This window comes from Simochromis diagramma, unplaced genomic scaffold (assembly GCF_900408965.1).
Source record: "Simochromis diagramma unplaced genomic scaffold, fSimDia1.1 OVJJ01000321.1, whole genome shotgun sequence".
Taxonomy (NCBI): Eukaryota; Metazoa; Chordata; class Actinopteri; order Cichliformes; family Cichlidae; genus Simochromis; species Simochromis diagramma.
Window position 1 is genome coordinate 9,677,303 of NW_024386772.1, and position 17,397 is coordinate 9,694,699.

Genomic DNA, 17,397 nt, shown 5'->3' on the forward strand with positions numbered 1-17,397 from the left:
GACTCTTGCTTTAAGACTAGTTTCTCCTAACGTCTGAGTGATGTTTTATTCAATTTTATATATTATATATATGCTCAGGCCTCAATGGGCCATAAATAATATAAAAGGTCATTAATTTGTTGCTAATAATTGCACAGTTTTTTTCTTATTTTGCAGAACCATGAATAATATATAGGCATTTTTTTTCATATATTACTACTTTTGGTTGCTTATGGTTTTACTGATCTGTTCTGGCACTTAAATATCAGTAAGCCAAATGATCGAGTATAACCAAGTATATAAGCTTAATTTACACTGAAACACCTGCTGTTGTAAAAGTCTGGTTTATCTGACAATGCAAATTCTGTTACTTTAATGATCTAATTTTAATTTCTGTTTTCACTGTGACAATTAGGTTTTAAATAAGCTGTCATTAGCTTTGTGAGACAGCAAGAAAAAAACTGGGTCTCAATCAGTGTAGGCTGAAAGTCTGCTCTGTGTTGTCAGCAAAATATGGTCTTTATCACAAGCAGTGATGACTAGAAGTCTATGACAATCACTTTTGTACTGTGTGTTCTAATTTTGAATAAAACAGTCACAGAAAGCATTCAGACCCCTTCCACTATCATTTTAAATGAATATAATTGGCATTTTCCCAATGTACTCTTATGAACTCATGATAATAGTGCAATTTTGTTTATAGAAAGGATTAGAAATTTATTAAAGAGAAAAAAAAAGAAAATCTCTCATACAGTATGTAGATGTTTTTATACTTTTTGCTGTGGCACTCTGGTCTGTAGTCGGGTGCATCCTGTTTGCTTTAAATATCCTCATGATGTATATACAGCTTTACTGGAGCCCACCTGTTTCAAACTAAATAATTTAGAAAGAAACGAATAGATCAGGGTAAAGCAAATAAAACCAGGAATTCAGAAGCATTTCTTAAGTATTGTTTGTAGCGCAGTAGCCTCAGTAATGGATGAGGTTTGAAGCTACTGGTTGTCCTGCTGTATTGAGTAAAAGAGCAAACTGGGAGGTGACCAAGAACGCAAAAATCACTCTCAAAGAGCTTCAGGACCTGGAAGAACATGCCAGCACCTCAACAAGGTTAGCTGAATTTAACCAGTCTGGCCTTTACGGTTGAACAGTCCCTGAGCAGAAGGCCTCAAGGTATATTTCCAAAACAGCATTTTAAAGCATTTGACAGATGACACAGATGACATTTCTTTTGTCCAGTGAGTGAAATGTTGATCTGAGCAGACCTCAAAACATTACATTTGCTTAAAACCAGGCACTGCACATCATTGTCTAATATCATCTGTTGTTGAAGTGTGGTGGTGAAAACATCAAACTGTGGTGTGCTTTGCAGCAGTGGGAACAGGGTGATTAGAGAGCTAAAAGAAAACATGGCACTTCGCAGCTGCTTTTGAATCAGTTAGATTAACTTTGACAGGATTTGCCAAAAAAGTGTAAAATTGTGTAAAAATAGGTAAATTGTTCTATTTCAGCAGTGCAAATCTTGTAGGGACTAAACCAAAAAAAAATGCTACTGAGTGCCAATAGGTGCCAAAAGCCCTTAATTATCATGTTGAATTAAGGTTCTTATTTGATTTATTTAAATACAGTAGCAATCCCTAATGTCATGTTTTCATGTATTTAATAATTGTTGTCAATGGAAAAATGCTAATTCTATTTCTTAGCTGAACCAGCAATACAGGGGAAACAAGCAGCTACAGGCAGCTACAAGTTTACACCATCCAGGTCCACATAGTAGTTAAATAAATGCAAAGACTTTTGTAAAAGGGAAATGTAACCATAAGAATTGTAAGTGGAAGTATGTGAAATACTGATTACTTTCAATAGCTTATTCACTTATTAGTCACTTTAAAATAGGCTCCAGCCCCCGTGATCCTGATATGGATAAGCAGAAGAGAATGGATGGATGGATAATTACCTTAGATTACTCTTTAGAGCAAGGGCTAGAAGCATCCACCATATATGTCAGACCATATAAAGCAGCACAGAATGACACCAAATGACCATTTCTCAGCATCTCTTCTTCTGACTATCACAGCTGACAAATCTTTCTTGACATTAACAAATGCAGCTGACATCAAATAATGACCCTTAACTAATCAACCAAACAAAACGACATTAACCTCTGAACAGACGTATTACAAACACTAATTCACTAATTTTATGTGTGCACTCTTCCCCAATCATACACCATCTTCCTGAACAACCAGTCAAAACTTTGATCAAAAAGCATAAATGTTTACTCTTCTACCATTGTGTGAGAATCATTCCTTTTTCAGTGTAACAGTTTGCACATGCTTGCATCACATTTAGCAACAGGCCCAAACATGACAGACGCTGAGTACTGCACTACAGTATTTCATCAAAAACAGAAGCAAGTTTCATTTGAGGTCTTATCAGAGCACCTTTGACCCCTCACAACATGAGCCAAGAACAGAGTCCACTGGTCAACATAACAGCCATTTGGTAACAGCACTGCTGAAAAACAAACTCTGAATATTCTTCCTATGTTTTTAATAGCCTTATTACCTGAATGGACAACAATATCGCAGTTAACATTGTTTATGTTATTTTGTGGGGGCACGATGAGTTCAGAAAGCCTCAGTGCTATTTCAGTGCGCTGCGCCTACCTTACCACTAGGTGTCAGTGGAACGCAGAGCATTAAGTAAATACCTTTCAAACTAAATTTCAGCAAAGGTTGGAATGTTTTATAAATAACCTAAAGCTGGAGAGTATATGTGTGTGTATTTCTCCGTGTGTCTGTGTGTGAAGCTATATGTGGACCTGTTATTTTAAAAGCCCGTTTAAATAGTGTGCTTTAGCTTATTTTTAGTTTATGCTAAGTAGATTCTAATTAAATTAACGTATTACAGTGTTGAATCATAGGATAGGCAACTTATCGAAAAAGCCCTGATCAAGGTTTTATCTGGAGCATTGTGACGATTAACTCCATGATTACTGTTACAGTTGCTGGGGTCACCAACTCAGAAATCAAATAAGCACTGCCCCCTCTACGCACGCGCGTGCACGTCCACACATTTTTAAGGAAATTAACTAGGCTACTTTTTCTAGGGCAGTCGGCACCTATCAAGTAACTGCAAGGGGTGTTTGCGGTATCACGTCTTTTTTTGAGGGGGGGTGTTTACTGATTTTTATGAAACATGTGACTGAATTAGGCGCTCATATGGCTGCTGTGGCTGCATGATCGGCTTTAGTTTTTTAAAGTTCGGTTATCGGTAGCTCCCTCGGCTGGGACCATCTGGAGCAGAAGACCCCTGAAAAACACTGCGCGTATACGGACAAATCATGGCGAACAGTGGGCAGAAAGTTGTGCTGATCACCGGCTGCTCCTCCGGCATCGGGTTACGAATTGCCGTCATCCTGGCCAAAGATGAAAAGAGTCGTTACCATGGTAAATGCGCTTTCTTCTACATTGTTTGTTTGATCGGACCTGTTTGTAACAAGCCTGTAATATTGTGGTTCGCTTGAAATACAATTTCGTGCTTATTTTTCCCTGCAACACGCTGCAAGCTTCCTTTACGCATAAAGTTTGATCAAGTTTCATGCGCAACGCTCCGTCTAAACGCTCATACGTGATCTAGCGTGGGTTAAATTAAAATGCTAACCCCTGTAATATCGGATCCATATCCCTTTGTAAGCACTGGGATTCAGTCGCCCCTTTGACTCGACTATTATCATCTGAAAGCGCAGTTTCCAGGGTAGGGCTCTGCAAGGATGCCGCTTGCCAGGCAGGATTCATAAAAGAGGTCTTGTCAGTTCTCTTTCAAGTGACTTCTCCAGCACAAAGCCCCCTTTTATTGCAGTGAATTGTAGACCGCCTGCTCCGGTTTAGTGCCGTGTCTAATGTGCCCATAGTCCCCTCACTGGAGCGAGTGTTGAAAGGGGGACAAAGTTTGAGACCTGTACAAGCGAGGGTTCACTCTAAAGCAAGGGCCTTGTTTGAAGTCTTCATTGGTAGGCAGTGGAGTTAAGGTTTCACACTTTGACACTGTTGGTCCTCTCCTGCTTCCCAGCTATTATTAATGTCACTGGAGGAATTAGAACTGAATCAAAAAATCCTCCTGTGTCAATCTGTGGAGCCTCAGACAGAATTATGTTAGAGGGGTTTGTACCAAGAGCCTTGTGACCAGATTTTGTTTTTAGCTATGACTCTAAACTGTGTAATTTGCCATAAAGCTACAGTCAGCCCTTTCTTACTTTGACAGGTTATGGACAGTTAGAATTGTCATTATTAACATGGTATGAACAACTGGACAGGGTTCAGTAAACCTTGTTTTTTTTTTTGTTTGTTTTTTTTCTCTGTCTCTTGTTAGGGGCCACTGGGATATGATGGGATTTATTACTGCGAAATAGATGAGGAAAACAAAACCTCCCTCCCTCCCAACACTGGTTTGGTTTGAACAGTGTGACCTGCTTTCAATAAGGCCACATCTTGGCGATTGCATTGATCTGCTCTATTCCTTAGGAAATCCAACCGAGATTAAATATTGCATTGTGCATAAAGTAGGAATTAGTTGCAGTGACATGGATGAAATTCAGAGAAGGCCTTAAAATACCCCTGTGTTTGCAGTGTGGTTCATTCAAGAATAGTTAAGCTGCCCAGTTGTAATTCCTTCAGGAGCATTTAGAACAATAGACCTCTTGTTCATGTCTCAATCAAAACGCAAAGCTTTCTGTTGCTTCCTTGAAACCCTTCCTGGACACCCTGGTCTCACGTAGACCCAATTACTCTTCACAAGATGTTGTTTATGCATAGAGCATATATGACAGACACACAGACAGACAGATAGATAGATAGACATTGTTATACATCATGTTGCATCAGTAACACTGCACAGCAGTCCAAGCCTCCACAGCAAAGTGGTCCAAATCTGATTACTTATCCAACCTCATCTCTGTTCACATGAGAATAAGGTGAGGATTTGCTTTTGTCTGCCAATGACAACAGGTAGACTTAGGTGAATGTTTGAATAAGAGGTTGTTTATTCCTGCCTATTGCCATTGTGCAACACCAGTGCCTCTGTTTTCTCAGTTACATAACGCCAGTCTGCCAAGTGTAAGCAGAGCACACAAAAAGGAAGAAGCTGTGGAAGCCAAGTCAGCGGCGCTTATATTCATTGTTGTTGGTCATGGTAGATTCCGCCGCTTTATGTAGGTTAATGTTCCCCAGCGGGTAAAGTTCAGAGGAAATCAATTCTGTCCCCTGTAAACTAACAGGCGTGGTCTTTTCCAGGAACTCTGACCGACACGTCTGAGTGTCACTATCTGAGCATGTGTGGGTGCTTGTTTGTTTTTACACTGGTGTGTTTGTCCAAGAAAAAAAGTTAATTTAGTAACGTCACTTGAGTCCTCTGTCACTTCCTCGGCATTAAAAATATAATGATTGCATTAATACTTTCATATTAAATGCAACAGTGATAGTCAGAAAAATGTGTAAATGCATTAATATCTTAAAATAATAAACTATTCCAGTACTGATAATTTTAAGTGCTCCTCACATTCCTAAACATTTCTTTGCCGCTTCAAGTTGTGTTAGATGACACTTTTCCGCTATCATATCTATTTTTGCAAAGTCTGAAGCCACATTATCTCCATACAGTTCTCTGTGTCTCCCTATCAGTCATTGCCACGATGCGGGACCTGAAGAAGAAGGACAAGTTGGTGGAGGCAGCTGGAGACGCATATGGAAAGACCTTGACGTTGCTTCCATTAGATGTGTGTAGCGATGAGTCCGTCAGGCAGTGCGTCAATAACGTTAAGGACCGCCATATTGATATTCTGAGTGAGTGGGACACAAAGTGTATATCTCTTTAAAAAGCAGGTCATGATGATCGATTCCCTGTCCTTGGATAAGCATATGTTTGTTTTTTTATTATGTGTTTTACAAGAGTTTATACACAGAATTATTTTTTTAACATATGATGGAACACTATCGTTCTGCTTCATTTTTTAGTTTTGCGTATTCAATACAAAGTCTATGCTATTATTGGGGAGAGCTGCTTTTGATTTCAATAAATATAATATCATAGACATAGATTTTATTTAATCACACTGGGGAAATTCAACTGTTTACAGCAGCTCAAGAATTAGAGATGTATGCAAAAACACTATAATATGTACAGATGGTTACAATATGTACATAAAGTACAGTGGGAATGATAATAATATACATGTATTTATAAAAAGTAAAGCCCTGTGCTATTGCTAAAGTTATAACAACAGTTCAGGACAAAGGCTTTGATTATTCGTGAAACAAATATTTTAAACAGTAGTTGCACTGCGCAGTTGACACTTAGAGTATGTGGAGGGAGGAGTCGGAGTCTTAAAATTCCAGTGGTCAGAAAGATTATGGACCAAAACTGAATGGGCTACCACATTAATATCCCGAGAGAAAGATAGCTGAAGCTAAGCTTACAGCACTGTGCAGCTGCATTACTTTATTTTTCTGAATAGTAATCCTCACAACTAAAATCTCACAATGTGTGATCCAGAATTTATCAAGTAATTTTATAGTGCAGTAAAGTCCATTTTACCAGATCTTCTGAATACGTAACGCTTTTCACTTATGGTCCTTAAACCTTTAGCCTGGATAAAGTATCTATTTATAAACCTGTCTCCATCTTAGTCTAAATCCAGCATTAAATCCCCTTTCGCCTAATTACTCAAGACCCAAAGGCTCTTCAGCCTGGTGTTACGTCAGACCTTCATGTTGTTGTCACATACTGACATCTGGTGGCATTATCAAGTAAAACCAGCTTTGTCAAAGGAGCTTGTAAAGAAAAGCGTCTGGACTTCTTTAAGTTGCTTGAAGACGTTTCACCTCTCATCCGAGAAGCTTCTTCAGTTCTAAGGTCAAATGGCAGAGAGTCCCAGATTGACTACAATGACCTGGATGACTGAGAACCTTCACAGACATAAAACCAGCTTTAACTAACAAATGGTCAAATGAAGTAATAAAGTCAAATATCGCTCTATTTCTGTTTGTTTTTGTTTTTTGATCATTGCATTTATGGACAATGCATTATCTGTGTGTCTGTTTCCTGCCAGTCAACAATGCAGGTGTGGGCTTGCTTGGACCTGTGGAAAGCATCAGCATTGAGGAGATGAAAAAAGTATTTGAGACCAACTTCTTTGGAGTGGTTCGTATGATCAAAGAAGTGATGCCAGACATGAAGAAGAGGCGTTCAGGGCACATTATCGTCATGAGCAGCGTCATGGGTCTTCAGGGTATGAGTATAATTAGTTATGCATAAGAAAATTTGTAGTGCTATTCTAACTGAACGTCAAAAACATTTTGAGAATGACAAATTACAATAAACTGTGTAATAGACCGTTTATTGTAATCTATTAAGCTACATGTAGGTTCTAAATCTGGCAACTTTGGTTGGTATAAGGCTTACTGGATTCCTGCATATCAAAAGAGAACATATTGAATATACATTTTGACGATTAAACAGTCAACACTCTCCATAATCACTCATAATGACTTGCAAAACACTCTGTACGTGTTCCAAAATTTTAGCTTGGTATAAGCTGAAATTGTTTTATCCAAAAGGAAAGTTAACAGCAATTTTATCTTTATGGTTTGAGGTTATATCTGTAGATTTAGTAGATGAAACTGTTAGGTAATTTAAATGATTTTTTAAAATTCATTATTATATTAATATTATTATTCGTTGGTCTCTGTTTCACATTTCCAGTAAAGCTCTGACAACTTACAGTAATTTGAGTCAAACTGCAAGTTCTTGCAAAGAATTTTTAGTGTTTGTTTTAACTTGTTTGAAGTAGCATAATGGTGGCCTCCAGCAAAGCAGGTTGGACGCTTTCTGATAAACTGCTGAATTAGCTTGCATAATGTCTGCCACTTGTGTTGTCCTGCCTGCTACTTTTTTTTAACCCTAGTCCTTTATCTGTAAATCAAGTGAGTGATTTCTATTCTTGATTGAGTACTTTGAAATCTCATTCTACGGTGCATTGAGCTTCTTTATCTCCTCTTGTTGTTCTTTAATCAGGTGTGGTATTCAACGATGTTTACACTGCTTCTAAGTTTGCAATGGAGGGCTTCTGTGAGAGTTTGGCTGTGCAACTGATGAAGTTCAATATCAGGTAGATTACCCTCTTTCCGCTATTCTTCCTTCACATGTGTCTTTATTTTCTACTGAAAATACCATCCCCACTGATCACACTGTATCTAACTTACCCCAGGTTGTCCATGATTGAGCCTGGCCCAGTGCACACTGAATTTGAAACGAAAATGATGGAGGATGTGGCTAAGATGGAGTATCCGGGTGCGGATGCTGACACAGTTCGTTATTTTAAAGACGTTTACCTGCCATCATCAATAGATATATTTGAGGCCATGGGCCAAACACCAGATGACATAGCTAAGGTAAAAGAATTGGTTTCTAACCCCTACACTGAACCCAGTTCAGGAATTTGTGTTGATGTTCTGCGTGCAGCCGTTAAAATGTTCTGTTGCTTCTTGTCTTTTCCAGTGCACTAAAAAGGTTATTGAGTCAAACAACCCTCGCTTCAGGAATCTGACCAACAGCCTCTACACACCCATTGTGGCCCTGAAATATGCCGATGAGACTGGAGGCCTGTCTGTAAACACATTCTACAATCTACTCTTCAATTTTGGCCCTCTCATGCACATCACCATGAGCATCCTCAAGTGTTTGACGTGCAGCTGCCTGCGTAGACGCACCATCTCACCTAACTGAAGATGGAGTGTGTAATTCTGTCACTTAACTTTAACCTCCCAGTTTGTTGAGCGGAGGTTTTCTGAACAGACTAGACTAGAGCAAGTAACCTGGAGAGAAGAGCCACCTTTTAGTTTAAAGACAGAGCCACAATAAGCTTCTCAAGACAACATGCACAGCTGCACAAGTTTGTCACAGAGATGTTATATATAGGGTGACCTCATGTACTGACACAGAAACATGCATACACCACAACACACACATACAAACAACACACACATTGGATTATTGTATATATAATATGACGAGGAACTCATGCCAGAGTCTGGGTAGTATGACAAGAACTGAACAGCTGCTTTGTAAGTTGTTGGATATATATGTTGTTAAATGAAAACGTAAAGATGGAACTTAAGATTGAAACACATGGACAGATGTCAAAGCACAAGAAATAAATTAAGATGATGAGAGAAACCATAAAATTATAATAAATATCACAATCACAATACCATAAGTTGCAACCTAGGTATTGTTTCATTACTCATCAGAGTAATGACATATAAGACAGAGTCAGAATATATGATAAATATATATATAAATATTTCATCTTTTGTTCTTCAGTGCCCTTAATTTTATGTTCACCTTAATATAATGTTCTCATGGTCATAACTGCTGTTGAATCATATTTCTAATCTTTGATAAACCGAATGTTTGTTTGTTTTGGGGGTTTTTTTTTTCAAGTTTTACAAAGGGCTGGATCACATACTTTTACCAAGCAAATTAATGGAAAAAATAAAGTGAATTCTGATTTACTCTGAATGTTTTTTTAAGAACACAAATAACAAAAAACGTGACCACTTTGACTTTGAAAGCTCTCTGTCTGACAGACTCAGTCGACACCACAGGGGGGCGGCATTTCACTGTTTTACCCTGATTCCGAACCTGTGGATTATACGGGACATGCACTGATTTTTACAGTATTATTCACACAAAAGCACAGTTTTCAACAAAATATTCCATTTGCCTGAAGTAGTTCTGGGGTCCTGACATTGTGCTTTCTGGCTCACCAGTATGGTTTACTGAGACATCTGGTGCAGTGAAATTTACTTCACCTGTGTTTTCCTACTGCTGAGAAGCAGCTGAAGTTGTCCAGGAACTGGTATCTACTTGAGACAGACAAGTAGGACAATATTTAATTAAATTAATTTGAGAAACTGGCCATTACACTTATTTTTCACTAGCTATATTTGTAACAATTTATCTATTAGTAATAAATGTATCAAGGTCAAACCCTATGGATATTTTGAAAACACTGGTTTAAAAAATATAATAAGAGAATGTGTTCAAAAATCATTTTTTAATTTCATACACAGGTCAAAACAAAAACTCCTGCATAAGGCCAATTTTTGAGCACACACTTAAATTTTTGTCAGTGAGACAAATTGTCTGTGCTCATGCACAAAAATTAGCATGTGTTTGCATGCATGTGAATGTGTTTGTGAATGTGTTATAAGACCATGTCTATGGGCCAAGATAGTGATCTGTTGATGGATATAAAGAGGTCATGGCCTGCTCCCCATCAAAACCCCTCCCTTGAACCCCCAACCCTCTCACACACACACCCGGCTTTGTGCCGTGTGAGAGAATGTGACCTGGTTCCCATCCCTGAGGAGGGGTGAAAACTATTGACAACCTCAGACACATTTTGCGCAGCCCCGAGCCTCCCTCTCCAGCTGGCCCTCTTAGCCTATCAGGCCTGGACCCCCTGGTCCTGGTCCACAGTGGGTGAGGCCTGCAGTATGGCCAAAGCAGTCTAGCCTTTCTTCCTACGCACTCTGCCCTGTCACATTTTGCTATGACACTTCCATGCACAAAGCTGTTTACACACACCTAGTCTGAATGCACGGACAGTGCAACTGGTTGCAGACCTGTAGTTTCTGCACAGTGTACAATGAGTGCAGTGCCTCGGCTCTGTGTATGTGTCTTCATCAGAGGCGACAGCTCAGCACAATGGAACAAAGACACTGTCAATCACAATCAAATGGGTGTGTGTACAGGGGTTGGAGGGGAAGGGGAATAGGGAATCTGAGGAGGTTGGGGGAGGAGTCTGTATGTTCTGAATGTTCAGGGGGATGCCAAGACCCAATGTGGGACACCGAAGGCTAATGGCAGGGGGTGGGGTGTGTCGCACTTGGGAAAATGAGAATTAGGGTGCCTAGACCTGAATGGAAGACCTATTTACTAACTGAATGAACACAAGAGTTAAAGCAAAGTCTCATTAAACAAGAGGTCTTATTAAACCATTGTTTTGTACCTTTGTTTCACAATTGAGAATGTCATTGCAATATAATGAGGGTAATGCGATGTGGTTAGGTCTTCCCTTAATTGTAACCCTGTCACAATTTCTGAGCCTGTAAACATACTCTGGCTCTGCCCTTATGCAGCCTTGATCTGTACTTAGTAATCAACCACTTGCATTTTCGGACAGAAAATATATGAGTACAAACAGCTGAATGAAAGAAGGAGAACCTCAGTAGTTATCTTTGGCATGTTAGTGGGATACATTCTTTTCAATCTGTCTGCATGGGCATTTTACCACATCCAGCTTTCACTGTCATCTTCACCACCAAATAACCACACCTAAGCCTGAAACTGACAGTAATAAGAAAACAGAGAGTCAAAGATCAAAAAGAAAAGATAGATGCAAAGGGCAGAAATTTGTGAGAACCAAGCTGTGAAAATGAGGGCAGACAGGAAGAGAAGGGAAGTGCAAAAAGGCAAAGAGAAAGGGAAAGAGACAGAGCCGTGGGATGCTACTCAAAGTGATGCTGACGTCTAGACAGGGTGCTTCAGTTTGATCCCAGGTCAGCTAGGATTATCCAACTTCTATTTTTACTCCAATTTCTATTTAAAAACATTTTGACTATCTGTGAATAATATTACAGAAAAAATAATTAAAACGGCTGCATTAATTTCCATAGGAACAGAAAGGTATAATTGAGAGATTAACTGTGTATGCCATAATACTTTGTACTCTTCTGCATCTTTCTGTGCTCTGTTGTCTTCTCCTTGCACACATCCTTACTCGTCTTCCTTTTTCACAGGAGGCTGCTGTCCTCATAAAAGTTTATCTGAGCAAGCTCCTCCTCCTCACAAATTGTTGCAATTTATTTCATTTTGAACAACACAGCCTGTGTGTACAGGAAACAATTGAACATCATCATATCAACCAAGAATTTGCAATTTGTTCAAAGGAGTCAGAAACTGCTTTACTGGTACGCAGTAGACATTAGACAAAATTTAAGTTAAAGCAACAGTTCTTAAAGGTTTAATGCTTATGGGAGAAATGGGTTTAAGTGGCCGAGAAAACCTGGAACGAGGCTGCATAGGGTGAACGAGGCTGTGAATGGAGATGTAGCCACATGGGGCACATTACTATCCTTAAAGTTGAAGTGAGGTCTGAGGGGAACTATCTGTCTTCATATAATAAAAACAGGAGAAGCCCTAGTTGCCCTGTGGCTGACTTTTGGTAGCTGGGTTCATTAGGGCAGCATAATCCACAGAGAGAAACAAAAAACACAACCTCTTCTCCATCTCCCTTGTTTTCTGTCACTTCTTGATTTCTGACATTCCCTTTCTCTTTCCTGTGCGTTATATCTGAGCCACACTGTCTGGCTCCCCTTCCCGCTGTCCTCCATAGCTCCACTGTGCAATGACCTCTTACAGACTCAACATGGGTCACTTGGAGAGGGCGTCATTATCTCACATTCTGAGTAGAGCTTGTTTTCAAGGTCATTCAGGATTATTTAGAATAAAAAAAAAATCTTGGCCCTCGCCATACAAATTGTTTTACAGACACAGAACTCCTATTGTCACAGTCATTATAACATTAGTGTTGTCCACTTTCACCACAGCTCTTCCAGAACATAAACACTCTGTCAGGAATTTCCAGACCACGACTCAGTTTGCCTACTACCAAGTCATATTGTTCTGCTTTGTTCATATTCTCAAAATTACCAGTTTGACAGACTGCCGTCCTGTGATTAGAGGGTTCAATCTGTGTACAGGCATTATACATCTTAAATAAGGGGATGGTGGTTGATTGTGCGGGGCTTAAAGATGATGTAATCTGAGCTGGGGTAACACGATCAGCTTTTTTTTTTTTTTTTTGGACAGTGAGGTCAGCCTGGTGTAATATTCCATAAGATAAGCCTGACAGCAAAGCCACTGGCGTCATTGCACAAATCTTACTCAAAACCAGAAACTCCTGTTTGAGAGGGCAAGACAGGGCAAGAAGCATGAGTCCAAAGAGAAATGAACAAAAGCACAATCACCAGTATGAACAGTTAGATTAACAAATCTCTCTTTTCATACTTTTTAGACAACTCCTGTTTCTTTCTCTAAGTTATAATCTCTCACTACATCTTCCTGTCTCTCTTACTCTGTGTTTTAATTTAGTGTCTGGGAATTTCATGCTGTGAAGCATTTATATTTTTAATTTACAGAAAAATAACAACAGGCTTTGCCTTCTGGTTCAACCAACACAGAGGAGGGAATATTTCCAACCATCGGATGCTTTTAATTTGTTTCTCGAGGATGGTTGTGCTTTCCCTTATGCCTCTGGCAGCCAGAGTTTAGTGGATGTTCATGTGCATGCATGGATGAGTCAGATGGAAAGAAGACTACACAGATAGCCCTTAGTCCTTACTCTCTGTGTGATACACAGTTACCTCATCAGAGAATCTATTGCTGTTGAAGTTTTCCCTTGCCTGGCAACCCTGGCTGTATCCCAGCCTCTCTGATCAGCCCTGCCATGGGTATGATCTATTTACTGTCGCCAAAGATGAGAAACCTAAAAGGGTTCAGGCACACCCACGCCAGGAAGCCTGTCTTAACCCAAAGAGGCCAGATCATTGTTTATTCAGCTTGAGTGCATCACATTTTGGCAGCAACGGTGAGAGTGAATAGACATTCAAAATCCAAGTTCATAAGAACCTAATTATAACATAGTTTAAAAAAGTCCCTCACTTAAGCATATGGAACATGCTCACAGAATGCAGAACCAATAGGCATGTGATCATCTCCTTCATTTAAGATGAGATGAACAGTCTTCTTTGTGTGGCATTTATGGCTCCAGCAAGACTGATTCTCCTCACCCCCCCCCCCACACACACCCCCGATTTGATTTATTTATTTATTTTATCAAAACAAAAGAATGCCTCCTCCGATTGACCGTGAAAAGATGTTCATAGCTTTGTGCCGAGTGAAGAGATGTCTTTGTTGTTATCTCCACTGGTGTAGCCACCTCCATTTGGCTCAGTCTAATCAGAATACAAACACGCCTCTGTCATTTGGCCGGACTCCCTCTCCATTTCTGTCTCTCTCTCAGTGTGTCTGTTATTAACAGATACTTTCAATGACTTTCTTCTGCTTCCCCTGCTTCCTCATTTTTGGATTTTAAATTATTTCTCCTCCTAACTCTAAGCAAAAAAAATCACACCACGGCTCTCTTTTTCTCTCTGATTTGTTTTCTTGCTTTCACATTCTTTCTATCTAATCTACTAGATGATGTGTATCTCCCTGAGGCTCTAACAGAGAGACCTCACACACATTAACTTCGCTTGTATGTGAAAAGCCTGGTTGCGGTTGCTGGGGGGGAAGTGTTGCACTGTAAAGGGCACCCCTGAGGGAGAAGTACTCTTGTTCAAGCTTATAGTGCAGGTAAAGGTAGCTACATGAGCAAGGATCAAAACAAAATGCCAAAAAACCTGCTCAGAAATGCTCTGGACAAGGAAAATTTACACAGAATTTAAGGCAGTATCACTGAAACCCAAAATGTATATACAACATAAATTTGTATGTATAAAGCTAGCACTTTTTAGATTTTCAAATGTCACTTTCAGAAATAAATAGTTCACAGTTTTCAGTATTAAATATTTAAAATCTTATTGGGAAGGGCCTCGTATTTCAAAGCAAGGACAATATGCGCGACTGCAACTGCTCTCCCTGTAAACTTCAAGCCTTCAGGCAGAGGGAGGTGCTCATAATGTTGATAGTGTAGATGTGTTGTGAAAAAAATCTTTTGATAATGAAAATAAAACACATGTTCATTTTAAATATCACAGGTAAAAAAAAAAATGCATCTCAGCTTTGTGCCAGACTAAACTTAAAATATTTCTTTCACAGTTGGATTTGGGTATTTTCATAATTGTTTCTGCATAATGCTAGAAGCAGATTATGTAGGCATTTGCCAAATACTTACTGGGCTGTAATGAGTAAAAGAGCAACAATGGAGTTCACTGGGGATGGCAAAACCGCAAAAGGGGTGCAGTTCTCTGCAGGTATCTGGACTGCCAACAGACTGGGAATGCACTCTCCCTGCTGAACTATAAATTCCACTTAAGTATAATATTTATCATGGACTAAATTAGGAGAGGGTAGGGAACAAAGAGGTTAGCTTAACTGGATGTAATAACTTATTTATTACAGAACAGACACCGCTGTGAAGCTCAGCTTAGTTCAATGTTCGTTATCTAACTTTGCAAACTTAATAGTGCAGTGACATCAGTTGCATGAATAAATTAGATAGATGGACAGTACTGTGGTGGAGATGTTAGTATGGTGGCCTTAAGAAAGTTCTGGGTTAGAATCTGTATGTCTTCTTAATTAATAATTCTAAATTGCTCATGAGTGTGGGTGTAAATTTTTATACTGGAAAAGAATCCCCTGAACTGGATAAGCTGTTAAAAATGGATGTATAGCTAGACAGCTGCTTGTGAGAGCCAAGGGTAAAGAGATCTCCATGCTGGTAAATACTTGAAATTCACTAAATTGCATGGGAGATACTACTGTGGCATTGGCTGAATGTAGGCTATGTTAAATTTCTAAACCTTTCTGTATGCTACAGTAGTGCTATTCAAAGACTATTCAAAGACTAATCACTCATCCTGCACATAATAGCAGCATATAACATGTCCTTATAAATAACGTTTATAAATAAATTACTAAATTTGAATAACTTTCCCTATATCCTTTACATTTGTTTATATTTTGTATACTGTATATATTTAGGGCCTGAGTTAAAACTAACTTGAGAAAGCTGTGTGGGGTATTTCTGTTTCTTCTGAATAATCCAAGTAAATACAAAATATAGTTGTTTAAATTATGATTTGATTTGTTAGGGGAAAAGAAAACAGATCACTCATAAGTCTGTGAAGGTTCTCAGTCATCCAGGTCATCGTAGTCAAAGGAGCTTGCAAAGAAAAGCGTCTGGACTTCTTTAAGTTGCTTGAAGACGTTTCAAGAATATTCCCTCCGAGAAGCTTCTTCAGTTCTAAGGTCAAATGGCGGAGAGTCCCAGATTTAAACCCAGTGGGAGTATCCCCCCAAAGAGGGACAAAAGGACCCCCTGATGATTCTCTAATCACCTGAGCCAAGGTGTGAAACTGGGTGTGGGTCCCAATCAGCCAGGGTTTCGGATGAGCTCATTGTGAAACCTGGCCCCACCTTATCATGCAATTTTCTGAGGTCAGATGGCCCAGGATGTGAGTGGGCATTAAGGCGTCCGGGGAGGGAACTCAAAACTGGATTATAGATGGCAGACAGTTGGTGTCGCAAACCACCGCCTCTGTTCAAAGATGGTCGCTCACAGTGAACATAGATGGCTTCTTTCACTCCTCTTTCAAACCATCTGTCCTCTCTGTCCAAAATGTGAACATTGGCATCCTCGAAAGAGTGTCCTTTATCCTTAAGATGCAGATGGACTGCTAAGATCACTCATAACTTTTTTTTAAAAGCAATACCCTATGTTATAGTATTTTATTGCACTAATAGTTACATTACTTTCTCATTACTTCATAAAATGACCTTAAACACACTGTCTCATAATTACCAGTTAATAATATAAGCCTGAGGCTACAGTCCCACACCCCAACGCTAACCCCTGTGTTAATGAGGACACACATAGGATCTTTCTTTTAGTATTTACATACGAGCACAAACCGATTCCACTCTAGAATCATGCACAGCTAGAAATGGAGGCTGCAGACTGACTGTTCATCATTGCTTTTGTTACCTGTTGAAGTTCAGGGTCTGGCTGCTGTGCTGAGGTTGGCAATGGACTCAGATTTATCATCATTGTGGGTTCTTGGCTAGCTTTGAATTAGCATGCTGTCTGTACAGATGCTTGCAAAGAGCTGAAGCTGAAAACAAGTGAATGTAGCACAAGACCACAGAAGCAGGTTGTAACTGTAATGTTATTACTGAATTTAGTGCAGTAATTAGTTACTTTTAGTTACATTACAGCAATACTGACAAATGTGTGATTATGGCAGACCCAACACTCCTCAAATGGCAATGTGAGAAAAAAAAGTAAAACAGCTAGAACTTGGAACAGTGGGGAACCTTATCAGGAGTCACTGGCCTACCAAACAGCTTGAAGAGCCCCACAACCTTTTGGGAAAATATTCTGGGGACTGGGGACACAAAAGTTGAACTTTTTGAAAGGCTTGCACCGATTACATCTGATGTGAAACTAATACAGCATTTCATAAAAAGAACTCATACCAACAGTCAAACAGAGCAGTATTAGTGTGATCTGGTCACAGGATGTTTTGCTGCTTCAGGACCTGGATGACTTGCTTGGATGACTAATGGAACTAT

The 17,397-nt window shown here is 39.4% G+C and overlaps 1 protein-coding gene across 1 annotated transcript; it reads left to right on the forward strand.

Moving 5' to 3' along the window:
* Positions 1 to 3,050: 3,050 nt before the first annotated feature.
* Positions 3,051 to 10,048, forward strand: rdh8a (retinol dehydrogenase 8a). The gene is made up of 6 exons (XM_040047933.1): positions 3,051 to 3,428; positions 5,658 to 5,819; positions 7,085 to 7,264; positions 8,050 to 8,143; positions 8,243 to 8,426; positions 8,533 to 10,048. Exons 1-6 carry the CDS (start codon positions 3,323 to 3,325, stop codon positions 8,758 to 8,760), a joined length of 954 nt encoding a protein of 317 aa, XP_039903867.1. The 5' UTR covers positions 3,051 to 3,322; the 3' UTR covers positions 8,761 to 10,048.
* The last annotated feature ends 7,349 nt before the right edge of the window (positions 10,049 to 17,397 follow it).